General features: G+C 45.9%; 1 protein-coding gene across 2 annotated transcripts in view; it reads right to left on the minus strand.

Moving 5' to 3' along the window:
- The window catches only part of FLT1 (fms related receptor tyrosine kinase 1), a 176,297-nt gene extending 160,151 nt beyond the window's left edge, over window positions 1-16,146 (minus strand). For both annotated transcript variants that reach the window (XM_059378154.1, XM_059378156.1), the window contains exon 1: window positions 15,921-16,146. In XM_059378154.1, the coding sequence (XP_059234137.1) occupies window positions 15,921-15,984 (64 nt within the window). In that variant the 5' untranslated portion in view covers window positions 15,985-16,146. The remainder of the gene's footprint in view (window positions 1-15,920) is intronic.
- Between the last annotated feature and the right edge of the window lie 10,756 nt (window positions 16,147-26,902).

Here is a 26,902-nt window from a genome sequence, read left to right on the forward strand (position 1 = left end):
TTTTTGAAGAATGAGTATAACACGGAGTTGTGCGCTGTGATGCTATTAAGTCACCAAAAAGTGCACCGTGCTGAGGTTTTAATTCTGAATCCAAAATAAGGTCTTAAAATGTGTGTGTAATAAAAATAAGGGTAGCAAGCTAGTAGGCAGGCAGGTAAGAGCGCTCCTTAACTCCAGCTATCCAACAAGGAAGAGCCAATAACGTTTCTATAGGTAACCTGTGTTTGGTCTCTTCTTTTCACATATTCTTCACCTTTGTAATCTATTGCAAATAATGACAAATAGTATTTGCTTTGAGTATAAAAACAGGAGAAATAAAACAAGACTGGCAGGCAGAGTGTGATAAGGTTCTCACATTAATTGTAGGCTCATGCTGATCCAGTTTATGAAAGCTAAACTACACAGGGAACTTTTTTTTTGGAGTGCTTTAAACGGTCTATAAAGGAGGTGCTTTATAAATTCCCTCCCTAAGAGGCAAGTTGAGAGATCTCTGCCTTTGTAACCAATAATATATACAAACCCTCTGACCTCTGAGATTTAAATAGCCAAGTGTGTGCGATGAAGTTATCCATCATAGGGGAATTGAGTTTTTGAAAGCTATGTTAGCATACTTTCGAAGGCTCATTAAAACACTATTCCTGACCATTGTGTTTCTGTTGTCAAAATCAGTTTCCTTCTAAATTAAACAATTTGAAATACAATTGCTTTCATTATGGATATTTTGGAGACTAATCCCGTTTAGACAATGGAGGGATATGTTGCCCGAGCTGTTCTTTTTAATTCTGGCTTCCTTTAACTTTCATGTTTTCTTAAGACTCACTTAATTTACACAGTAAATATTTGTAATCTTCCTAAAATTTCACAAACTGTTAAAAAATCCTATCTCAAATGGAATAATTTTCTACATATTTTGTTGAAAGCCAGGATTCTGGAAGGGAAAGTAATCCACAAAGGCAGTAGGCTTCCAGCAGAAGTATCTCAATATCTCAATTCTAAAAAATTATTTTTATTAACATATAATGTATTATTTGCCCCAGGGGTACAGGTCTGTGAATCATCAGGCCTACACATATCACAGCACTTAGTATCTCAATTTTTAAAGAAAGAATTTACTGAACGGTTTTCACTCACTTCAGTATGTGATAGCAAGGGCTTCCTTCAAATATCCATGAATGACTTTTAAGTCATTTATACCCCAAACTGGAAGAATATTAATTCTCAGGGCATTTTTACCCATACACTCTCTTTAGTCTAATCTAGAGTTTTGTTTCCAGACTTAGCAGGTCTCATATCATCCAAGATATCACACCTCTGATGGAAGAAAAAATAAAACAGAACACCATTTTCTTCTACCAGCTGGCCATCAACCTAAGAGGCTTTAAAATAACTTATGGATCCGCTGACTCTGGAGGACAAGCCCAAAATCAATAAGCAAAAGTTATATAAAACCAGAAGGAAGAACTCTGTAGAAAGGCAGGAAGGTCCCTTGTCCTGGAGCTGTCCCTATAAAGTTAAGCCACCAACTCCCTGAAATGGGACTGAGGCACTGAGTTAAGGGTTGGACTCCCAACGATGATCCCAGGAATATGGGAACTTGTTCCCTTCATTTATCTGTCCTTCTTATCTCTCTTTTACTGCTGGCCAACCCTGGTTTTTTCCCCACTACATTCCCAATAGGACCCCTTTCTCTCATTCCTCACCTTGTAGATTCCTCTGATCTTGAACCTCAGCATTTATTCCTCCATGTAATATTTTCACCATATATTAAGAGAAGGATACGATGACTAACAAGACACACAAGATTCTTTAAAGTGCTTGTAACTTCAGCTGGATGCCAGATAAAGCAACAGGTAAATGTAGAAATAAATAAATTCCTACTTACAAATTACTTTGTATATAGACATAGGTCTTATCACAGCAAAGCACAAGATGTAGGGAAGCTGGCCCAGCCCAGAGAGTGAAGGACGTTCTCACAGAAGAATAATGTTGAAGCCAAGACCTGAAGAATGAGGGTGTACTGGGTAAAGGAAACACTTGGCTCTCTTTTCTTTCTCTTTCCAAGACTTCCAAACCTTCAAAACCTCTAAAGCTTCATCTTTACTTTTAGCCAACTCTTTTTTCCTCTACCAACTACCCTTGACTCTCTTGCCCATACAACTCTGCTTTCCTTGACCTCTTTGCTGAGAGGCAATGCCCCGGTTTGCATATTTTTTTAAAATGGGAGATTTATTTGACTTTACTTGCCACCAGATTAAAAGCCACAGAACATTCTCTAGAAGACCTGCCCAGGTCATGCTTTGGAAATCATGGAAGAGGCCTCAAATGGAAGTGAGGCAATGACAGGAAAAGAAGAACATGATGAGTTTTCATTTGCTTGATTACACTGACCGGGACTGAGCTTGTCCCTCCTCCTCAACCCTCTCGTCTTCCTAGCTTACCCTGGGGGTGGTGCAGAGCCAAGAGGAAATAGTTTCCAACCCAAATGTCTTTATCCAAGATGGCAAAAACAATTGCAGGGACAGCAACATCACCCAATATCTTTGGGCTGAATTGGCGTACCTAGAAATTCAGGTTCGTAACCAACAGTCTGTCTTGTGTGCTATTTGGGAACCTTGACAAGCTAAGAATTTCCGAACAGAAGGGCTCATCTAAGGAAAAGATCTCTGGGGAACCACTTCTCTAGGGCTGGGCAGCTTCCACCCTCATTTTGAATCCTAAGTCTAGATTCAATTCAGGAGAACATGGCCAGCTCAGCCAAAGACAAGAAAGGGGTGACTGGAATCAGAGGATGCCCGCAGGGAAGGAACAGAACATTACAGATGTGCTGGGAGACTGACTGCCTGCTCTCGGGCATATTTTTGCCAACCTCCTTCAACCACACTCCCACGTAGGTTCTTAGAAAGTGAACCAATGTGGAACCATGACTCCCACAAGGGCCTCTAAGAACCAGAGGAATGGCCAGGATATAGTTTGAGTCAGCTCAACCAGCATTGACTGAGTGACTACTGTGTACCAGCTACTGTACTGGATTCAGAGCTGGGAAGATGAATCAGAAACAAGCACTTCCTTTTGAAGGGCTCTCAGTCCTGAGCAGCCTCTTAGGTCATGAGTCATCTAGAAGTAGATAAGGTGAATATGAAGAAATGTAGAAGATTATCTAAGCCAACAAACAGGGATCACCTCATAACTATGTATAGCTTGTTTTCAAAGACATATTTCTGAAGGAGTCATAAGTTCTTCACTAACTTGAGTGATTCACTTCGGTAAAATTCAGTTAATGTCTACAAACTAAAACATGCATTCGATGACAAACGTACAGCACAACAAACACAACTGTGTTTATATCTTGAAATAAAATATAATGGGGTAACTGATGATAACTGAGCACCTTTTAAGTGAATATGTTAAAATGTTCTAAAATAAAAGAGTCTTCAAAAAGAAACTGTCCTCTGCACATACCTGAATTCCCCAGACAGTCGTACATAAACCTAGAATGATGACTGGTTATGAAAAGGCAACAGGAGAATGAAATTTGTTATGATCCACACTTTTCCTGATGAAATCACGGCAGAAAGTATAGCATTCCAAAACATTCTAAGGAAATATATTTCTTAAAAAAAATTTCCCATCCCAAGTTTGTCCGTAACACTATCCCAAAATGGTGAGTGAGTTATTCCAGAAAGGCAATCCTATTCCCATCTGCTTGGACTGGGCTTTACATCCAAAACAACTCTACCTCAACATTTTGGAATTTCGCTGCTCTTAAAAAGAGATAACCAGATGTAGAATTCCTAAGTTCAATGTCACTTGAGATAGACTAAGGTGAGATAGAAATTCCTGAAAATAGGCATTTGGGTTAGGTTCCTGAATTTCCCGTTTGCCTTCCAGGTGACTCTGTGTGACAAACACTTTGCATAAGCTATTTCTCCTTTACCAGTTTTGAGGACAGGGAACGGGATAGGAGTGTATGATAGAACCACTGCCAATAGCCTATGCAAAGTATTCATCAATTTGTACATCAAGGATGTGCGTCAAATATTCTCTAACCCTCCAGAAGTTATAGGTACACAAGGTCCATCCTGGGACCATAGGATTGCTCAATTCCCATGCAATTTTTCCTTTTCTCTAGTTTCAGCAGAATTCCCTATGGAAAAGATTTCAAAGCTATAAACATTTCCAAAGAACATTGAACAAAAATGTGATCTAGCAGGAGACATTAAGTGGAAAGGAGAGTTAAAAAGTGTTTTCCAAAACGAAAACAATACCATTAATCACAGACAAAATGCCATAACGAGAGTTTACACTACCTTCTCAAATTGTTTGTAATCTCCTCTAATACAACGCTGCTTTTCCAAGTGTTTACATCTACTTTTGGTTGCTCTAAGGCCAACTCAGAAAAAGGAAACAATAATAAAAAAAGCAAACAGTATATATATTACTAGTCCTTATAATTTCCATCCAAGGTACATATCCATTGGACCACATTTTCCACTGTTGGCTTGGAACAAACGATAAAAGGTGGCATGACAGGGTTTTTCGCAGATTTGGATGAACACAGCCATATTCTGGTGGACTGGAAAATTGTCCCTCTCCAAGAAACTGATCAAGGAAGAAGTAAAACACTTTTTCCTCTTTCCTCGACTTCTTGCTGGTTTGAATATCTGAAAGGAACGATCTAGCAGAGGAGAAGAGAGCCAAGGCACGACAGGGCTTGAAAGAAATGCTTCCATTTTGGGGGTGCCTGGGTGGCTCAGTAGGTTAAACCCTCTGCCTTCAGCTCAGGTCATGATCTCAGGGTCCTGGGATCAAGGCCCGCATCTGGCTCTCTGCTCAGCAGGGAGCCTGCTTCCCCCTCTCTCTCTGTCTGCCTCTCTGCCTAATTGTGATCTCTGTCAAATAAATAAATAAAATCTTTAAAAAAAAAAAAAAGAAGAAATAAATGCTTCCATTTTTGACAGTGTTATAAAGACTGTCAATCAACAAGGTAATTCATCAGGAAACCTAACAGTACAAAACCAGGACTATAATTAACCCTGCTGTGTATCTGAAAATTGCTTTGAAGAAAGAGACAAAGAAAGAAAAAAGAAATGAAAACCTGTGTTGTGTCCATCCTATAATGAAAAGTAACCCTCTCTAGGAAAATGCCCTTAGACAGCTGTGTTTTCCTCACAGACGTAAAGCAACCATTTCTATATCCCAGAAGCCAAACTCTTTGGTTTTCCTTCATTCCTAGATTTTGTCATTCTAGATACGTTGGGTACACGTTGGCAGAAAGAGGACCATTTCAGAATCAGAATGACCTGGTTTGAACCCTGGGCTGGACACTTGTATGATCCTCAGTAAATCACTCAGCTTCCCCGAGCCTCGGGGTTTCAATATGTAATAAAGTTAGGAAGTGTGCACACTGGATAATTAGGAAGAGCCTGTGCTTAGGAAGGGCTCATCTCCCCTGCATCTCCCCCTTCCCCAGTGTGTGTGGGTCCTTCCCCTGTAGCCCAGTCTCATTAAGAAAAAGCTCCAAGTCTTTGGAATTTCTGAGACCTAAAAGGTCCACAGAGAGGTAAACATTTGATTCCTGAAAGCAATATACAGAGGGCAGCCCCGGCTTTCTCAGAGGACCTTTCTGACAAGAACTCTTCCAGAATCAAAGTGCTGGTTTGGCCCATCTGTCCTTCTACACAGTCTGATTAGTGTGAAGCCACAGGAGAGCAGTTTGAAAACCCATGTAAAATCATTTTTTTTTTTTAGATTTTATTTATTTATTTGACAGAGATCACAAGTAGGCAGAGAGACAGGCAGAGAGAGAGGGGGAAGCAGGCTCCCTGCTGAGCAGAGAGCCCAATGCGGGGCTCAGTCCCAGGACCCTGAGATCATGACCTGAGCCGAAGCCAGAGGCTTAACCCACTGAACCACCCAGGCGTCCCTAAAATCATATTCTTAAGAAAAATATGAATTTTTCATATTCATAAGAAGGCGTTCCTGGGTGGTTTCATCGGCTAAATGCCTGACTTTTGGTTTTGGCTCAGGTCATGATCTCAAGGTCATGGGATCAAGCCCTGAGCCAGGCTCCCCACTCAGTGCAGAGTCTGCTTGAGTTTCTTTCTCCCTCTCTCTCAGCCTCTCCCTACTGCTTTCTCTCTCTGAAACAAATAAATCTTTAAAAAAAAATTAAATTCTTATTGACATTGAGGATCCTTTTCGGACGTGAATTTTTTTGGAAGGTCCTGGATCAGAAAACCCACGTGGTCACAATCCCATTTTTTTTTTTTTTAAGATTTTATTTATTTATTTGATAGAGATTACAAGTAGTCAGAGAGGCAGGCATGGAGAGAGGAGGAAGCAGGCTCCCTGCTGAGCAGAGAGCCAGATGCAGGGCTCCATCCCAAGACCCTGAGACCATGACCTGAGCCAAAGACAGAGGGCTTAACCCACTGAGCCACCCAGGCGCCCCAGAATCCCGTCTTGATGGAGACTTCACTGGTGTCTGCCACACACAACAGTGGAACTTCCCAAGGCCACTTCAGGCTGGAGTAGCAGCGGCGTCCCACATTCTCAGGAGATGGCAAAACTCCAAGGAGAGGGAGTTTTGAAAGAAGGGGAAGACCGGCACATTCCCATCATACTCTTTTCTTTCTCCTGTTTTCATTTAGGCTGCAGGGCATGGCAGGTGGAGGGGGTCTGGGAGTCAGGCATAGCAGACCAGAATAATTCCAGCTTTACTTACCACTTCTGCGATCGGAGGGCAAATCGTTCATTTCTGTCAGCCTCGATTTCTTCATGTTTGAGAGTACTGTACCTACCTCTCGGGACTGAGTCAAATCCTATAGGTAAGTCAAAGGGCCTGACAATCCTTGGGGGTTAGGGCTCTCCTTTCCTCAAAGCATACAGCCTCCCCACATCTTCCAGAAGGTGTTTCATCAAAGATCCTCTGATACGAGTACAACGAAGCTGTGGACCTGCCCACCTCAGAGTCTGAGTGCCCACTGTGCTTGCTTGCTGGGACCACATCACCCATCAGAGGCCAGCAGCTCCAACAAAACACGGTACCTTAACCGTGACCGATTTATGATTTAAGATTTATGGAATGGAAGCTCTTCCAGGGGGCCAGCTGCCTCAATCACAGGTAGTGTTTAGAAGGGCCAAGGAATTGTTTACTTTTATTTTCTTGGCCAGGTTTAAGAGCTTAAGAGCTAGACTGAAAAGAAAAAGCTACCCGTGCTGACAGTCCTTTGCGGGGAGTGGGGCGGGGGGGCGACGCGGACTGGAAAACACAGCCACCATATTGTACAGCTACTGCCTTTAAGAGAGAAGCCCTTTTCCACAGCCCTGGACTTTGGGTTAGGACCTGCTTTTACCAATCAGATGTGGAGGAATAGTGTCGTGGCAGTGGCCAAGTCCAGGCGTCCAAGGGCCTAGAGGCTTCCACAGTGACCCTCCTGTACCGCCCCTGCCTCTGAGTTCAGAAGTGTGAGTTACACAACTGAGTGGCCAAACACCAGGTGTGGAGGGAGACGACCCGGGGATGGCCAGCACCTAAGTCCCAGGGGCAATGCCAGCTGACGGACAGCGGCATGAGGGAGCCAGAGACCCACCCAAACTCCTTATCCACAGACTCAGGCAGGCATACTGATTTATTGTTGAAGGTCATTAGTTTTGGGGCAACCTAGATCATGGCAGCAGATGACGAATGCCTCCGTGACTCAGCCCCCCAGACGGTGATTCAGTGGTGAGTGCATGAAAGATCTGTTCCTTCCATATCTGAGCATCAAGTGCGCAAATGGCACATATGCCATTCGGCCTCGAAGGCCCCATAGGTACCCTGACATGCTCTCAGCGATGCCGCTGGGATTGTTGATGCTCAACAAGGAAGTTTCCAGCACATGGTTCGGCACGAGGGGAGGTCAGCTATCTTTCCAGACAAGCAGTGACTCCTCTCACTGAGGGGGACAGACCCCTGGTGCGCCATGAAAATCAACAGAACCAACAGGAAGAATTCAGCCACCCAAGTCAAGGGACACCGATTCCCAGCAAAGGAAATCTAGGCCAAGCAGCTCAGTTATGGGAGCAGAGACCCACAAGGCTGAGGATCCCAGAGGGCGGCAAGGTAGGCCTGAGGTACGCAGGCGCTCTGGACAGGTCAATGGCACGGCACCTTCCAACAGGACACTGCAGACATTTACCAGTGTTTATCTGGAGGAAAGCCTGCGTGCTCCGAGGTGTCAGGCAGAGGAAGGCTACCATTAGCTCTGTTGTCTGGACCTGCAGTTTGGTTCCGGCTCCTAACTCACACCACCCCATTCGCCAAGAGGATCAAGCTTTCCTCGGAAGGCAATCTTGCCCCTCTCTTGGTTGCGTGCTTCAAGCATTTGATCCTAATATTCCTTCTATCACGCTACTGACACATACTCCTCCTGGCAAGAATTCTTGTAAATGGCTTCCTTTACTTTATTCTACGTCTAGGGAGGACTTGGAGCCTTTTACGGATTGGCACATGGGTCTCCCAGGTGGTCAGGCCTCTCCCACCAGCCCCTAGGGCAGTGGCTCTCCCACTATGGTCTCTGAATTGGGCGCACCAGCCACCCATGGGAACCTGTTCGAAATGCAAATTCTCGGCCCCACCCAGGCTACTGCATCAGAAACTCTGGGTGGGGCCCAAGCTCTCCAGGTGATTGGGACGGATGATAAAATATGAGGTTCTTAAGCCCCGGGCCGCCCACTGAAATCACCTGGGAGCTTTAAAAATGACCGATGCCTGGCTACCACTCAGGGGATTGTGATTAAATTGGTGAAGGGTGCAGCCAGGGCAAGGGATGTTTCAAAGCTCCCCAGATGATTCTAATGTAGAACCAACACTGGAGACCATGACCCTAGCCAAACACAAAGGGCTTCACAGAAATCAACTGGCAGATTAATTACTAATCAGGGTTTTGCTAAAGGTGGCCTTGAGTTTAAGTGGTTTCATATTTGTGTATAATGAAAGAAAAGGCTTTTCCTTTATATAAGAAGGCTCACTTCGGGCTCCTTTCAACACGAGCATCTGATCATTGTTATAGCTTGGCTTGTGGGGACCACATGGGTGGGTCTGCGGCTTGAAAGGAAATTCATTCACACTCCATCAGTTAAATAGGTTAGAAGACCAGGCGGAGGAAAAGTGCCTGTAGGCACTGAGGTAATCTGTAAAAAGACTAAGGCATTTGCCAAGATTTGCAATAGGAGACAAAGAAGAATGAATATAAACACACTGGATTTCAAGCCAGTAAGAAGCCCCAAAAAACCTGTTGTCAGGGTAGCAGGACACAATGGGATAGCGATGCCTCCCTGACCACTAAGATTCCAGAGAAGAAGGACACTTACCTTCATTGTGTAATGTCACCAACTAATTTTGTTCTAAAAGCAAATACCTCATAAAACTTTTACTTATGGCTGAAACCTATCTGTTTAATGCCATTTTTACTTTTTTTTTTTTTTTTTTCACCGAGTGTGTTATTTTCTAAGAACTTGATCTTGCCACCCATGATTTGGTTAACCATGGTATCCTTCCAGACCACCACCTCTGTCTCCTTGGATTACAGGTCTAAGCCACATCTAAGATTTTATAAAAAGAATCTTCAAGAAGGACACAGGTCTCCCAGGAGAAGACGGGGCACAAGCATAATGTGGGAGCCAGAAGAGGCTCCTGGCTGGTCTGGGTCTAGGCCCTTAGCCATCTTTTTTTAGGATGAAGATGAAAAGGTATTAGATCCTGACACCAGAGCTAAGAATCCTTTGCTAAAAATCTGTGCTTCTCCATTTTTAATGTGCAAAGAAAATGTCAGTGGACTTTATTAATACATAGGCTCTCTGATTCATTAAGTTCCCGGGGGCTGCTGCTGCTGCACCATGGAATACAGTCTGAGAAGCTTGTTTTGGATAATTCTGTGGGCCTGTTCAGAGTGTGGGGGTGGGGCAGGGGGTGGGGCAGGGACCCCCAGGATCCCCATCATGGGATTCAGGTTTTTTAGAAGAACAGGTCTCACACTTTCCTAGTAGAGTGGTCCAGCCAGGAACAAACTTGCATAAAGGGTCAGGAAGAGCCCATCCCATGGGCAGACTAGCCTGGTCCCATAGCAAATGGCCCTAATGGAAACGCAACATCAGGGCTGAGTGTGGTCAGGTCTCTGTCATTGGGTTTATATCACTGCCCAGCACGCATGGACTCAGGTATGAGTCTACGAAAGGATGAGTAAGGCAAACCATAAAATCTGAGAGCACTGTTGTTTCTAAAAAATTGTATGCATAATACGCTGCTGGGCAAAACTGCAGCGCTACCTCATCCACAGAGGCTATGACAGAACTTCTGTGCAGACTGAAATCCAGCTTTGGTGGCTTCGAGTCCCCAGTGAAGCATGAAGACAAAAAAGAAGAGGATTACAGGAGAGAGGGATCTCAGAGGTTAAAGATCCTAGCTGATCTCCTACATCTTAGCCACTTGCTACAATGTCATCATTGCAGACCAACATTATCTCTTGGGAGCAAGGCTTCTAAGGAATACGCTGTAACTGAGGCCAACTGGACAGACGGGAGCACATTAATATAATGGGATAAATTCGTATCTGGCCCTGAGAGCTTTCTTCCTGGACATGGTAGCGTGGCAACATCACTGATTCATTCCAGCACTTACCGAGGGCCTCTGTGCTGGGCATATGCACTGGTGCCGGGAATCAGAGAGCAAGGGGACGAAATAGTAACGATGCAAGGTGAAAACAACTAGAAAGGGGTACGCATAAGGGTTCTATAGAGGAGGGCACCTATGGGAGCAGAAGAAACCACAGATTCTGTCTGCAGCTATAAGGAGGAACTCAAAGAGATGGTGACTGCGGAGCTTTGAAAGGCTTCTGAAGGCAGGGAAGGAGGAAATGAAGAAAGAGTGAAAGGGTCTTGAAGAAAAAGGGCATGAACACGGAGTGAAGAATGCACAAGGCCCATCCTAAGAATGGTGAGTAATTTCTTTGACTTGGGGAAGGGCTTGCATAGCTGTGTCACAGGGTGCGTGGGGGGAAGTGGTGAGACGAGGCTAGTCATGTAGGCTACAACTATTTAAACCACAGCAGTTCAAAAGAAGGGTCACAAGGAGAACCAATCTGCTCACCAAATCTGTCAGTGCACTACTAAGCAGCCGCAATTTTGGTATTCTTAATCTCAAGCCCTTGTGGGCTATATGAAAATAGAAGAAAATTCCACATTTGAGAAAGATCCTGACATTTTAAAAGAAACGTTGAGCGCCGTAATAATGTCCTTCAGCAAATGTTTGAACATCTCTACCCTGCTTGGGGTGGAGGAAAGACAGAAATGAAGAAAAAGTATTATCTGTACTGGGACCATCAGATGCTATGCCTGGGTCTGCTGCCATCCAGCTACTGAACTTGTTGGGCAGGGGTGGGGGTTGGGGGGGAACACTATTCTGGGCGGGTTTTCTCATCTCTGAAACGAGTATGTTTGATCTATGAGGTTCCACCTAGCCCTCACAACCTCTATGTCTGAGAGACAAGATCAGGTCTCACAAGGAGCTCAAAATCAAGGAAAGGAGCAAGATGTGGCTCTCAGGCATCCAGCTTACCGAGACTGATGGGAAATCCCCAGGAATTCTCGACACCCCCCCACATCCGCCCCAGCAGCAATGCAGGAAATCTAGTCCACTATCTTCAGCAGACTCAATGGAACCATTTCCTTAATGAAACCCCCTGCAGTCCCAGATGCTAAGCCAGAGGCTTTCCTCTCAATCCTTCCCTCAATTACCCCATTCCTCCCATTTCCTTCCCCTCCCTCAATCTGGTATAAAATCCAGTAATGTCATCAGCAGCATGCAATTTCCAAGGCACCCAAGTGTGTGAGGAATCAACAGTGATCCTGGAAAGCATTTGGCAAGAGATCTTGTCATTCCTTACAAGCCTCACCAGTATACTAAGACCAGTGGAATGGAAGGGACTATCCTCTTCTATTAAATTATTTAAAGCAATGCAACAGATGCTTTTAATGCTTTTAACCATTCCTCATAATATATTTTTGTTTAAAAAAAATTAGGTCTGGTGTCATTTCACAGTCCCTCCTCTCCTCTCCACAATGACCAATACTCTGAAAGGTTGTATTTACTTGATATCTAATAAACTCCCAACCGTGCAACTGCACCAAAAACCCAACGCCAGCAAGCTTTGCATTTAACACCCAAGTGCCAAGAGAGCTTCTTTCACTTTCTCTCCATTCTTATGTCCACTCGCATACACATCTCAGTTTGTTCTTGCTTTGCAGAACTTCCCAAACCCAGGGTAAACAGCAGGCACAACCCTGAAATGGGTTGGCTAACCTTCCTCCAGGACACTGCATCCCCCCCCCTTGGTCAATATAAAACCCATTTTTTGGCAACATATTTTCAACTGCTATATTACACACGTTCAAAGTAGATGTAGAATGTCTCAATACATTCAGTAAGAACAAAGTGATTATTTGGTTCCTTCTAAAAGATCATATAAAATAGGTCCAATTTTAAATAAGAGGCTTGCGTCCCTGTGGCAATCTGAAATTTTAAAATGAAGTTATTTTTGAATCAAATATGTGATAATTAACTTAAACAAACAACAAGAAATTCTTCTGAGTTTAAAATGACTGATGGCCTTTTAGAAGAGGTAATGTAACCAGAGTCAGGAAGTAGAGTTTAGTTCCTAGAGTTAAGGATTTTGTTTGGAAAAAGAAAAAAAAATAAGAAAAAAGCCTATGATTACTACTGGTTCAGACAACCTAACAGCCTAGCTCTTGCAACCCATTAAAGAGCTAGTTAATCAGCTGGTGGATGAAAAAGAAAATGTAATGTGATTATTGATAGCAGGTGCTCTTATCATCCATTTTACATGCAAATGTGTAAGGGCAGGAGAAAAAGGGACACACCGTGTTCAGCCTACTCCTTGGAACCATTCACTGAGTCTTAAAGAATTGGAAAGGGGCATTAGAAATAGGTATCTATTCTAACTTCTGACTTTCACAGTGAAAACGAAAAATTCACTTAGAGTTCCCCAGGGAAGAAACTGGAGAGCCTGTTATAGAATTTTCAACAGGGAAAGAAAAAACTTAAAATAACAATAAACAAATAAGGTAAAAATAGTAAGGAATAGATCAGATGACCACCTGTAGCCCATTGGCAACAGGACTCAACAGGGGGGACCCTCCCCACGTGGACTGCCAGAAGTGCTAACTAATTAATAGTCCAAATATGCAATATGGAAAACCACTACCAAAAAAGTGTAGCTTTGTAAACCTTCGAGAAAACAACAAAAACTGCCATGTAAAATTAGCTTTACTATGAAAGATTTATTACATTGTATTTGGAAATGAGTATTATTTTCATGCACATTTCAACTTTGTATTATTAATGTAGATTTCCCTCACAAGATTCAGAAGTCATACATTTCCAGTTAGTTAGTTGTAAATATCAGCTGCTCAAAAACCCCCAAAAGATGGGGACAGAAACAAGGGGCCTGTGGCTTTAATCATGGACATAATGCCTTAAAAGTAAGAAAACTTTTAAGACTGAGCCAGAGTAAGAGAAGTATTCTTTTTAGAGGGAAAGATCGCAATACAGAGGACTTGAAAATACCCAAATTATTGTCATCTTTTCATTTCTCAGGATATTTGGAAGCAGGTAAATTTAACCTTTAGGGGGAAATACATTCTCTTTTTGTCTGACTGAGCTTCTGGTTATTTTATATCTCAGTGCATGCACACACCTTCACACACACTCAAAATATTAATAACTCACAAATATTCAAAGGCACCTGAAAGTGAGCAGACTCCTGATAAATCCACAGAGCAGAAACTTGGCCTCTTTCTGGATAACACTTCCCGGAGAAGCAGCCCCTGGCAGCCCCTCGGTTTAGTCTGAAAGCCCTGATGCAATTTACAAAGTAGGCAGCTGACTGTTGTTCTGTGGGTTCTCTGTTAACCACCCACAAGCCTGTGGTTTACAAAGCCATGCTTCAAGAATTACACCCTGGGACCACTGATAACCACAGTCCCTGACCCAGCAGGTAAGGAGGCTCTCACCTTGCTCATGTTTTGCCTTGCTTTCTTATAATAATACGTACACAATTTTTAAAAAATCAAACAAGAGTCTCAATGTTTCTGCCTCGTTTAAGGGAAATAAAATCTAAAAGAAAGAAAATTTCAAGAGAATCTTACTCAGGTTTCTGAAAAGCTTGCACGGATCTAAATTGGTCCTCATCACCAACAGAACTATACTTCATTGGTCAACCACGTTTTTGAAACAAAAGTAAAGATGTATTTGTGTGAAGCAGAAAAGCCAGTGAAACATATAACTTTTCCCTTCATTGGATACGCAGGAATTAACCTACATTTACCTTTACAGAACAGGTGAATGGACTTCAGAAGTTACTTCAGTGCTCTGAACAACTATACTTCAATATAAGTGACTTTTCAAAACAACAACAAAAAAAATACTTTTGAAAATGAAAAGCAATATTTCATATAATATAGCTATGTTACCGACTTCCCCAACTTACAGCGAGTTCCCAGACATGAGGGCTTTCTTTGCCTACCTTTCAGCTTAATGGTTTCGCCAACCTAATCGGAACCATTACATGTTTTTCAGAAACCGAAGATCTAATTAGTCTTCCCACTGAGAAAGAATGTTTTTTAACAGTTACTGCTTTGGGGGTTTAACAAGTATTTAAAAAAATTCGCTCAACCCTACTGACAATTACTGCAATAACTTGTTTGTTACTGTACTTTATTTCCTATTTTACCTATTCTCCAGAAATACGGCTCTCTGCGCCCATGAGGACTGAACCGGAGGGCTTGGCCACTCAGCCCCAATGGGCAGAAAAGACAAATCTGGGCCCCGAAGTCCCCTCGGGCTTCGACGCCCTGGTGCGGGGTAATCTCCGCACTACCGCGATATAACCTCCGGGGCCCCGGACTGTTTTGCCGCGCGTTTCTCGAATTCCCAGCAAAGGGGCGGACCTCGCCGTTTCCTCAAACTGCATCTTTTGGTCCAGATCTTCCTCTCTCTTCTCTGGGAATTTAAAGACTAGGCCCGCAATTCCGAAACTTAACGGTATTTGGGTTCTCCACTGCCCTGGCCAGGTTCACTCAGGTCGGCGACCTGGGCTGGACCGGCCGCAGAGGCCCCACCTGGGTGGCTGCGCGCGGCGCGCTCTGCCCGGCGGTCGGCAAGCGGCGGGGAGGAGCAGAAGCTGCTGAAACGTTCCTGGGGGCAATCGGGCCGGGGAACCCGAAGTGGGTCGAAGGATACCTTTTTGCCCTCTCATGGGATCTGTCGGCTACCGGCAGGCACGCGACCCCTTCCGAGGGGCTCTCCTCCTCCTCTCTGGAGGCACGACGTAGTGGCCGGTGCCCAACCTCGCCAACGCCCGGGCCTCAGCCCAGCCCCCAGGCAGTGTGGCGGGCGTTCTAGAAGCCTCTGCTCCGGGCTCCCGTGGGCCCTGCCGACCCGCGCCAGGCCGCCGGGGAGCAGGCTGTGGGGGTCAGGCAGGTCCGGGCGCGCGATGCTCCCAGCGCCCGGGAGGGGAGAGCCGACTCGGCAGCTGGGCAAAGAGGCTCGGCCGCTGCAGCCGCAAAGGGGCAGCCCCAGGGCGGAACCGAGCGCGGCGCCGGCAGCCGTTCAGGGCGCCGATGCCCGCGGACCTCCGCCGGCGACTCTCCGAGACGCCTGCACTTGCCTGCCCAACGGAAGAGAAGGGCGCCGCGGCCCCAGGCGTGCCCACGACAACTGGCGTCCCAGGCTCCCAGCGAGGCTCGCTCCTCGCGGCTGCAGCTTCACCTCCCCGCGTGCACCCGGCCCCAGACCCAAGGGTGTGCCCGCCCGCCGCCCCGTGCCGGCCCCGCGCGGGCTTCTGGTCCCGACCTCGCCTCACCTGTAAGCAGCAGACCGCCAAGCAGCGCGCACAGCAGGAGACCGGTGTCCCAGCAGCTGACCATGGTGAGCGCGACGCGGCCTGCTCGCCCGCTCCCCGCGCCGCTCGCGGGCCACAGACCCACAGCCGCCCGAATCTGCCTCCTCGCGCTCCGGCCCTCCGCCGCGAGCGCCCCTCTCCGCGGCTCCCACCAGGGGGACAACCACTTCCCCGGGTAATCCTCGCAGCTCGGCGTCCTCTGGCCGCTGCGCTCCAGTCCCGGAGCCCGCTCCGAGCCGCCGCTGCCGCTGCCGCCGCCGGGGAGGAGCCGCGAGGAGTGTCCGCCCGACGCGCTCCGAGCCTTCAGCGGACCTCGATTAAGAGGAGCCGAGGGCGGGGGCGATTTATAAACTTTCCCCAGCCCACTTCCTACCCCGGCACCTCCTTCCAGTGACGTCAAGGGGTCCCCCACCCCTCATCCGCCTCCCCACCTACCCTCTTCCTCCGGGACCTGATTCCCTACGGTTATCGAGAGGGGCGGGAGCCGCCGGGGTGGGGTGGGGGGTGGGGGTAGTTGAGGGCAGAGCGCGCGTCGGGACGGAGCGCGAGCGCTCGTGGGGAGGCGCTGGCTACTCCGTCCGGAGGCGGCCCCGGCAGGTTCAGGGTCCTTGCTCCCGGCCCTCTGCCCGGGTCCCTTCCTCCTTCCCTTAGCGCTCAGGAAATCCTTGCAGTCTCCCTCCCTCCTCCAGGCTTACTCAGCCTTTGGGGGCCGCCCGAAGCCGGGAAGGGGGACCGGGCAGGAGCTCCGCCGCCCAGCCCCGGGGGCGGAAAGTCCGATCCGTGGGAAGCTGCCCGCGTCTCCGCGACAGTGTCCTTGGCAAGGAGGATCTAGGCGCAGCCCGGCTCCCTCCTCTTCCTTGTTCTTGCCGCCTGGTCTAGCTGCCCCAGACCCCCCAGATCGTCCCCAGACGTCTAGGAAGGCGCCGGAGACCCTCTGCACAGGGACTGGACCTGGAGCATCTGAGGGGACCGGACGCTTGCCCGGCACCTTCGAGAAGACAGAGGACCCTCTCAGGTCCCTGGGGAGGACGTCTGTGTCTCTTTCGGCGGCAGAGATGCACCCGCCCAAGTCATTTCCTAAACCCTGTGCTTCCTAGAAGCAGCACAACGAATAACATCAAGATACCTTTTAAAAAGCTGAGGCGTGAAACTGCTCCTGCAACTTGTAAGGGTCGAGCACTTGAGCTTTAGTTCCTAAAGTCTTCAGGGGGGGGGGGGGTCTTTCGGATGGCATCTTGCTACGCAAGATGAGTGACTGCTGCTCTTCGAACAAAACCCGATGAAGTTGACTTGAGGCACTAGATCACTCGCGATGACACTAATTCCACGTTGTTCCTCAATTATGTCTCCATTACCTCAAAGGCTGAAATCGTCCTAGACTCCACTGAGCAGCCCAGTCTTGTCTTTATAAATACCGCTGGTTTGAAAAATAGTTCTATTGGAATAGTTCTATTCATCTGCCAGATGGTTGGTCTTGATAAAAGAGACTGTGATGGCTCCTAAACGGGACCAGTGACTCTTCCTGTAGGACTGGACTACCTCCCTGCCTGGGAAGGGTTGGGCAACCCAAAGTTGCCACACCTATAGGCTGCCAGAGCAAGGGAAGACAGGTCCCCACCACCCGCTGCCCCATGCAGGCAACTTGCAAACCCACACCTGGTGCCTTGGAGCCTAAGTCGCAGACCCTCACCGCTGGTGGTTGGGAAGAAAGGACAACCGCGTGTGGAGTCATGGCTCCCTGCCAGCTTCACTAGCCTTCTCTGTGTTTCCAACATACCTCACCATTCTCCCTGGCTCCTTTTCTCTGCCTCCCCCAAACCTCGATCGCGGACCCATGAGCAAATAGTATTATGAATTATTGGAAGCTGACAGCTGATCCTTCTCAAACACCATCCAGGAGCGCGGGAAAAGCCGTGTTCCTCTGCCTCACCTCAGAGCTGCTTGTCACTCCCAGGCTCCCTCCCAAGGAGAAGCCCTCAGCATTGGCTTTCTGCAACACCTCCCAGGGGCCAGGCAGTGTGTTGGGGCTAAAAGCATTGGGATGGGAAGACACCATCTCTGCCTTCTAAGGAGCTTAGAATCTGGAGAGGAGGTTGACAGGTAAAGAGGCCATGACAATACAGGCACGGACCACAGTGTGGAGAGGGGTTTGAGTCCTCATGGGTGCAGAGAAGAGGTGATCTGCCCTGGGAGATCAGGAGGGCTTCTTGGGGACAGGCACTTAGCTGACTCCAGAGGAAAGTAGCCCATAGTACAACCTATGAACATGTAATTGAACTTTAAAAATGTCATTTGATTTTGTAAACACCCAGAGAGACAAGCACCTTATATACCTGCTGTATATTAATTACATCAGTACATATAGATTATCTACTCTGCGTTGAGTTTATTTGTAAAGCCACAAGTATTTGATGGACAACTGAAACAGCCTTCATAATTTTAAGATGCCACCCCACAGTGCTAATATGTTGTTCAATTACTTGAATTTAAAAGAGAAACGAGTAAATAAATAAAGCTTAAAAAGTCACGGTCAAATCAATCTAACTTCATTTACGCCCAAATTATTCAGCATTAAGAGTGATCCTCCTCAAATTCCTCAACTCTCCTTCTGGAAAGTTGCAAGCTTTTAATTATAGTCAGCAGTTTGCTTCCTGCTTCTTATTTTGGCAGCCGTGTTAGCCTCCTCACAAAGAATTCAAGATCCTACAAATTGTTGCAAGGTTTTGTTCATGATTTTATTTTTAGCTTAAATTTTAGTATTTAGTTAAGCGAATATCTAAGCAAAATTATGGGGAATAAAGGTTTGGCTCTCAGCTCCCCTGCCTCCAAAGAGATAATGCCTTTGAATGAGAATGGGTTATTGGCACTCTTCTAACTGAACCATTAACCAAAGCGGTTTTATAGATAATCGTGATGGAAAAGATCAATTTCAGCATGGCTGGTGGGTATAAAAAGCTATTGAAGTAGACTATCTACTTGCTTCCTGCTCGCATACAAAAGAACATTTCATCTCCTGCAAAACCAGACACTCTCTCTTGTTATCAGCTACAAACATTCTCTTGAGGATTCTTTCTAGTCCCCATTCAGAGGCTCAGTGCTGGTCAGACCGACAGCTTTAATATTCAAGACTGAATAATAGTGTGGAAGCACCAGTGGGAGAGACAGGAGGGAAGCCAAGGCCTCACCTTCCTACAGAGGACCAAGAGTGGAGCGACTCAGCTTCTCAGAACCAGGGCTCTATCAGGAATTTCACCCTCACCTGAGTGAGGCAGCTTCAGCGCAAAGACAAATGATACTCTGCGGCTACACACCATGGAGCATAAATGTGTATGGCTGGTTACAGAACCAAATGATCTTATAAACCCTCTGTGTTATATGAAAACCCCCCACCTGGCCATGCTTCTTCATTCGATAGTTAACCTGGTCAAAGAAGCCTGTAGGGAACCCGGCTGAGCTCACCAGGCAGGCGCACTCAGGGTTTGATCTGACAGATGCTGCTAAGCTCTGCTCCAGTTCCAGAGGGGACATTGGCTGCCAACATCCTTACTCTTCTCCTTTCTGTTCCGCGGGCTTCTCTCTCTTCCTGGCCACCTGCTCTTCCCATAAGTTGGTGCTGCTGTTGTTTATCTCGCTTGGGTTTATTCAGGGTTTTGGCTTCTTTTTGAGGCTGGTTCGCAGTTCGCAGAAGGTATGTCCAGGGAAATTAACAGGGGTGGAGTGGAGAAAGAGGGAGGGGCCCAAGAGAACTCCAGGGATCCAAGGAGGACTTGAAGATAGTAAGCGTTCCCAGGATGGGGACATTGGGAGGGTGCTAAGGAGGGGGGAAAGAGGGAGAGCAAGGAGGGGAGGGGGGAGGGTTAAGGGGAGAAGAAAGGTGAGGAAGGGTGTGAGGGTAGAGGAGAGAAGGGGAGAGGAAAAGGAGGGGAGGGTGGATAAGGGAAGAGGAGGGGAAGGGGGTGGGTGAGGGAGAGAAGGGGAGGAAGAGAAGGGAGGAGGGGTGAAGTAGAAAGGGAAGGGATGAATGAGAGAAGGGGAGGGAGAGCAAGAGAGGGGGTAAGGGGGGGGAGGAGGAAAGAAGAAACGGGGGAAAGGGAAGAAGGGGAGCTGAAGAGGACCTGGGGATGAAGGAGATAAAGGGGAGGCAGAAGAGGACGAGGGGGAGGGAATACCAGCTGGGGAGGTGAGCACGGAAGGGGAAGAAGGGGAGGGGTACGAAGGGCTTGGCTTCAGGCGGGCTGAGGGGAGTGGGCAATTAAAAGCAACCCACTTGTTAAAGCGTCTGCCTTCAGCTCAGGTCGTGATCTCGGGGTCCTGGGATCGAGCCCCGGATCGGGCTCTCTGCTCAGCGGGGAGCCTGCTTCCCTTCCTCTCTCTGCCTGCCTCTGCCTACTTGTGATCTCTCTCTGTCAAATAAATAAATAAAATCTTTACATAAATAAATAAATAGGTTTAAAAAAGCAACCCACTTTATTGCCTCTTGGGCCAAGGCAGGGTTTGAAGTAATAATCATCAGATTGGCATACCCTAACACTGGGCAAAAATCTTATACATCTAAATGTAATGTCTCAGTTTTGTGTAATGGCCGGGCGATGAGTAAGAGGTTTATTAAAAGCCATGGACCTAACTTCCACTTGAGTAAGTAGGGGTGACCAGCAGAGCTATCCATCTTCGACCTTCCTTTTTCAAAAGTTCTCCTAACCCCAGGCACAGCCTCAGGGCAGGTCTGCTGGCAGCTTCAGTGGAAGACCATCCCTTTCCTTCCTGCCTCTCTTCCAGGCTCCTCCCAGACGTACTTCTGTCTCAGCTGCTGCAGAAGTCACGGAGAAACCGGGGCCACTCTGCCCAAGCCCAGGGACCCATCTGAACCAGAAGCCAGCGGGAATGCAGAAACACGGGGGGCGGGGCGGGGGCGGCAATATTCTAAGTCATCAGCCGATGTGAAACTGGCAAATCTGCCATCTGTAGGAAAGTGAGACTCCTCCCCCAGTCGGACCCCCCCTCCCCGCCCCGCAATTTCACCTAACCCTATGGTGAATGGAAAAACTGAGTATCCCCTGTGGCTTTAGGTCTTTTTCTGTTGAAAAACGGATATTCCATAAAACCGAGTTCTAGCTAAACGGAGAGCACAGCTTCCAATTAGCACTTGAAAGACACATTGTAAACTGCATTCTGCCAATTTTTAGACTGTTAGATAACGTTGTGTCTAAACGTTTATAATGAAAATTTCCTCAGGATCACTGTTGCTGTAGTTCAGAGTACAACTCCTGCTTATCAACATAAGAGAAAAAAAGTTAGGGTCAAGATATGACAGACAAATCTTGCTTTTGACAAAAATTGTATCAATGTCCAAAGCATCAACTCAAATATTAGTGTGAAATATTTACATTTCTTGCTGAAATGTAAATCCCAGCTAAATAAGTTTATTATTTAATAAAACTTATTAAAATTTTAATTTATTAAAATTAAAATATTATTAAATAAAATTATCTTGTATCACTGACTAATGTAATCACAAATGACAGTAGAACATCTGAGATTTGCTTCAAAATTATCCAAGAAGAGGGAACCTGGGTGGTTCAGTTGGTTAAGCAACTGCTTCAGCTCAGGTCCTGATCCTAGAGTCCCGGGATTGAGTCAGGCATTGGGCTCCCTGCTTGGTGGGGAGTCTGCTTCTTTCTCTGACCCTCTCCCCTCTCATGCTCTCTCTTTCTCTCAAATAAATAAATATAATCTTAAAAAAAAATTATCCAAGAGGAGTAAGGATGAAGCACGTTAGGACATATATTGATAATGTGAAGCTGAGTCATGGGCATATAATTTATATACATTTCTTTTTTTATTATGTGTTTTTTAAAAGATTTTTACTATTATTTTTTAAGTAATCTCTATGCCCAATGTGGGGCTCAAACTCAAAATCCTGAGATCAAGAGTTGCATGCTGTACTGACTAAGCCAGCCAGACCCCCCTCTTATGTATATATTTAAAGTGTTTTCTTAATAAAAATACTTTTTTCTTTCCTCATCTGAAATTGAAAACACAAACTATCAGGCACCTGGGTGGCTCACTTGGTTAAGCATCTGCCTTTGGCTCAGGTGGGACTGAGTCCCACATTTGCTTCTCCCTCTGCTTCTGACACATTCTCTCTCTCTCTCTCTCTCTCTCTCTCATGCTCTCTTTCAAATAAATAGATAAAATATTAAAAAAGAAAGAAAGAAAGAAAGAAAGAAAGAAAGAAAGAAAGAAAGAAAGAAGCACACAAACTATCAGCTCAAACTAAGTTTTAGGATCTGAGCATAGAAAAAACTAGAGAGAAAAGAGGGACAGTGACCAGAACTTTGGTGTCATGGATAGTCGTGAGGAAATGTGTCCTTGGCATGAGTTTCCAACAAATCCAAAGTTCGCTGATAAAGAAGTATGAATAAATGTAAAGCAATCGCAGAGGAGACAGCTTACAGTTTTAAAAATCCTCTTGATTTGAAAACTACAGCTGTGTTGAGAAGTAACCCAGATAAGTAGAAACAAGATCAAAAATGAAAAAGAAGAGGGGCGCCTGGGTGGCTCTGCCTTCGGCTCGGGTCATGATCTCAGGGTCCGGGGATCGAGCCCCGAGTCGGGCTCTCTGCACAGCAGGGAGCCTGCCTCCCTCTCTCTCTCTCTCTGCCTGCTTCTCTGCCTACTTGTGATCTCTGTCAAATAAATAAATAAATAAATAAATCTTTAAAAAAAAAAGAAAAAGAAGAAAAGAAAATAGGAAAATCTCTTAGGAAAATACTATCTAATGACAAAGAAAAGAAAAATGCACCAGTTTTGAAAATCCATTTTCTTCATGATATTTATTAAAATTTATTAAAGATGGTACATGGTAATATTATTTATTAAAAACTGTGTTTTTAAAGAAAGGGATTTTTTGGAAAGCATCAGAGACAATTTTAGAAACAGGAAGACAATATTGCAAGATAATTGACCATTTTTTCTAGAACGTATGAAAAAGAGAGGTTCCAATGGTTAGAGAAAGAAAGAGATTCCACAAGACTGACTGGTGGAGATAAAAGGTAAAATTATAAAATGTTAGCGTACAAATGGACTTCGGAGATGACTTACTTAACCACCTGATCTGATGGCGGAAAAGAGGCATAGAAGCCATATGCTTGGACTCACCCCTGAGCAGTCCCCACCCCCTCCCCAGCAGCCCCCTCATGTTCCCTCCCAACTCCTGCCCTTCTGGTCTCTTAAACCCAAGCCTAGCAGACAGAAGGAAAGAGCTGGTTCCTGTAGCCCCAAACTTCATCCACTGGGTCAGTGTGGGATCATCTAATCAGTCAGGGGAAGGAAGGATGGTTCTGCCTGCAAGTCAGTTCATATCGCAGTCAGATGAAGGTCACCACCTTTGGGTAGAAGGTCACCTGAACCCAGAAAGCAACATAAAACTAAGTAGAGAGCAAAGAGCCCCTTCTGGTATGGAGCAGCTTCCAGCCCTCCCTCCCCCTTGCTGGGTATGTGACCTTGAGCAAACCACTTCACATCCCTGGGTCCAGCCCTTACGCTTTAGAGCAAGGATAACATAATATGGTTGCTGGGAAGATTAAAAGAGGAATCCAGAAAAGAATTTATCATAGTACCTGGATTGAAATTAACACTGAATAAATGTTAGCTGTTATTACCTTAGCAATGCCCTTCTGCAGGTTCCCTCACTAATCTTCCCACACCTGCAGTGGGGTTGACCCTCCTGCCCTCAAATTCCAGATCTCCCTTGGGACTGGGCCTTGAATGGCCTAACCAATTGTCTATCCTTCCTAGCTTTGTCCCTATAGGGTAGACCCTCTTATCCTTACTCTTAGGCAGTGCTGGAGACCCTGTCTCCTCTTGGACTTCAGGTGTTCCCTGATGTTTAAAGTCTCCAGTTGCTGACCCCATCCTCTGGACTAGGAGCCCTCCGCTGTCTGTCTGCTGGAACCTGACCCTGAGTAACTGCTGCATTTCCTAGCCATCCCCTGTGGGGACCAGGTCATACTGTCATGTTTTCCTGTTTCCTTTCCTTTCCATTCTGCCCTGGTCCAGCTGCCCATTCTTGCTCTCCATGGGTCCCTATTATTGAAGTTTTAGCACAAAGTTCCCCGCTTTCTGTAAGAAAACCCATCAGCTCCTTTGATAAGCAAAAACCATAATCCACCAAGGTGGATAGCGATGGGAGAATCTCACCTGGGAGAAGGCCTCCCCATTCTCCTCTCCTAAAGAAATCTCCTTTCCTTGAGTTTCCCACTAATCGCCACTGTCCCCATGGAGTTGCCCCTGCCCCACATTGCGTGTGTGGATCAAAGCTCCCTTTAACTTCCTTCAGCAGAGCTGAAACTGACTACAGTCAACATCAGGACCCTACCAAAGGCTCCGACAGATCAGCAGAGGATGACTCCTGTCTCTCCAGAGCCCAAGGGATGTTTTCTTCCTGTGCCTCTTCAATGACTCCACATGATCAGATTGAGCTCTGGGCTCAGGAAGAATCCACAGATAAGGGACTACAGTAAAAAACCTAGAGGAGGCAGAAGGTGACAGGCAGTTGACCAGCCGGGGACCTCCTGTGGCCCCAGTTCCTCCTGCCTCGCTGGGCAAGCTGTGGCTTGCTTTTGCTTATTTGGTTCCCTGTGCTTGAATTGTTTTCCAGCTTAAAAAAAAAAAAATGGTAGTGTTGGAGAAAAAAGGTAGAAATCCTGTGATTTCAGTATCTAGAAAGAGCAGCAATGATAAACAACCACTTCAAGGATGATTTTAGTTTAGAAAAGCCCCAGTGACTCATCTCTTATAAATGAAGAAAATGAAGTCCCAAAGTATGAAGTGATCTATCCTATGAAGGCTACGTAACTCTCAGTGGTAGGGCAGTATGAGAAACCAGATTTTCTTCTCTGGCCACGGCGTCTGGCTTTGCAGTTGAAGAGTAACTTAAAAACACAGTATTTTGTCATGTGCGGCACTTTTCATCAGCAATAGTGTTAGGCAATTTAAGGAGTCTGACCACACCTAGAAGTCGGAAAATTTGCCACAGGCTACCAGGAGTACCATTGGCTTAAAGGAACCCTCTAGGACAATGAAGGAAATTTCCAGAATGTTGGCCTGGTCCCTTGACACCAAAATGAAGACCACCTCTGACCACGAAGGAGGACAGAGTTTCTCGGTCTCAGGAAGAAGGTAAATTAGGAACCCAGGGAACCCACCCAACAAAGAGCAAAGGCACACACCACAGCCTAGATTTGGAGTCCATGAGGACCGTTGATGTGTTGCTCCCTGCAATCGTCCTCAGGGAGTGCTGGAAGACTGAAAGAACAAGGTTTCTGTGGGATCCATGAGACCTGTAACACTCAGGAATTTAATTACAGACTGGAATCCAAGTCCTTTACGGTATCCAAAGGACTGGCTGTCATTTGCTTATACTGGACCTTCCGCCTGCCTGTGATGCGCCTTGACAATTTCCTTCCGCCAGCATGTGATGTACACTGACAATTTCCATCCGTCTGTTCTTCTCTTACCCACAGTCCAAGTCCTGGTCCAAGTACCATATGCACTGTGAAGACTTTCCTGAGCACTCTGGTCAGCCCGATCCCTCTCTCCCTTGCACTCCCCTAGAATGCAGAGCTCTGAATTTTTATCTTGTACTGTCTTATTTAGAAACTATAGGGAACTGCAAAGGGACGTCTTTAGGCAGTTAAATGCTTGTTTAAAAAGCAAATATAATGTGATTCACAGACCTGTACCCCTGGGGATAAAAATATATGTTTATAAAAAATAAAAAATTAATTAAAAAAAAAAAAGCAAATATAATGCATATCCTGGTTCGGCATGCTTCGGTTGCAAGTAACAGTAATACCTGACTGAAATGAACAAACAATAAAGACAAAATGTAATTATCTTATATAGCAAGGAGTCTGGGGAAGGCAGTTCCAGGTTGGGTGGATATGCGATAATCTCACAATGTTACAAAGTACCCAAGCAACCTGTCTCATTCTTTCTGCTCTGCCATCTCCGATATTGCTTATGGTCTCAAGTTGACTTGTGCAACTATATTCAAAGTAGGCAGTGGGGCAAAGAGGTCGGCTCCTAGCTGGCTCTTAACCTATTAAGTGAGAATCTCCCAGGAGCTACCCAGCAGATTCCCCTTTATGTCTCATTGGCTAGAAATGGGTCACATGTCAACCTTTAGACCAATCATTGGCAGGGGGGAGTAGATTTAACTTGACTGGCTTCAGCCAGTCAGGATTAGTTCTCATTCTCACCCCTGCCTGCCCCACACGTACTGGGCAGGATGCTCTGTCTCCTAAAATAAAGGATCTCCTTTCAGCTCCCACCAACTAGACCAACGTTGTGGTGGGGGGTGGGGGGGGCGAAGGGGTCTCTTAACAACCAAAAGAAAGACACATCATAGTTTATATAAGCATCAGTGTCAGCTGCAGTGAAAATATGGATAGTCACCGATATACGATATGTAAGAGCCATAAAAATCGACTTTCCTAAAATATGGCATACATCATGTCACTTCCCACATGGAAAACTGCCGACTGTATCCAACTTTTGCCTATTACGGTAGAGAAGCAGTGACCTTAACGTGGGATCAGAGGAATTGATTTAGTGTGCTGGATAGCATGACTTACTAGTTATGTGGATAAATTAATTCACTTTCTTGAGCCTCAATTTCCTCATTTGTTTAAAATAGTGAATTGGAGTCGATTCATCTCTTTCAGTTCCAGTCCCCTGTGAGTCCCTTTTGACTTTCAAGGCTTCCTCAAATCTGGCCAGACATATATATTTAATCATATTTCCTGCTTAGTTATTTCTATTAAGATTCTTACTTCCTTTATGCTAGCCCATTCATTGCCTCAGAACACACTAGGTCCGTCTTTCTGTCTTTCTTTCTTTCTTTCTTTCTTTCTTTCTTTCTTTCTTTCTTTCTTTCTTTC

Source organism: Mustela nigripes, chromosome 15 (genome assembly GCF_022355385.1).
Source record: "Mustela nigripes isolate SB6536 chromosome 15, MUSNIG.SB6536, whole genome shotgun sequence".
Taxonomy (NCBI): Eukaryota; Metazoa; Chordata; class Mammalia; order Carnivora; family Mustelidae; genus Mustela; species Mustela nigripes.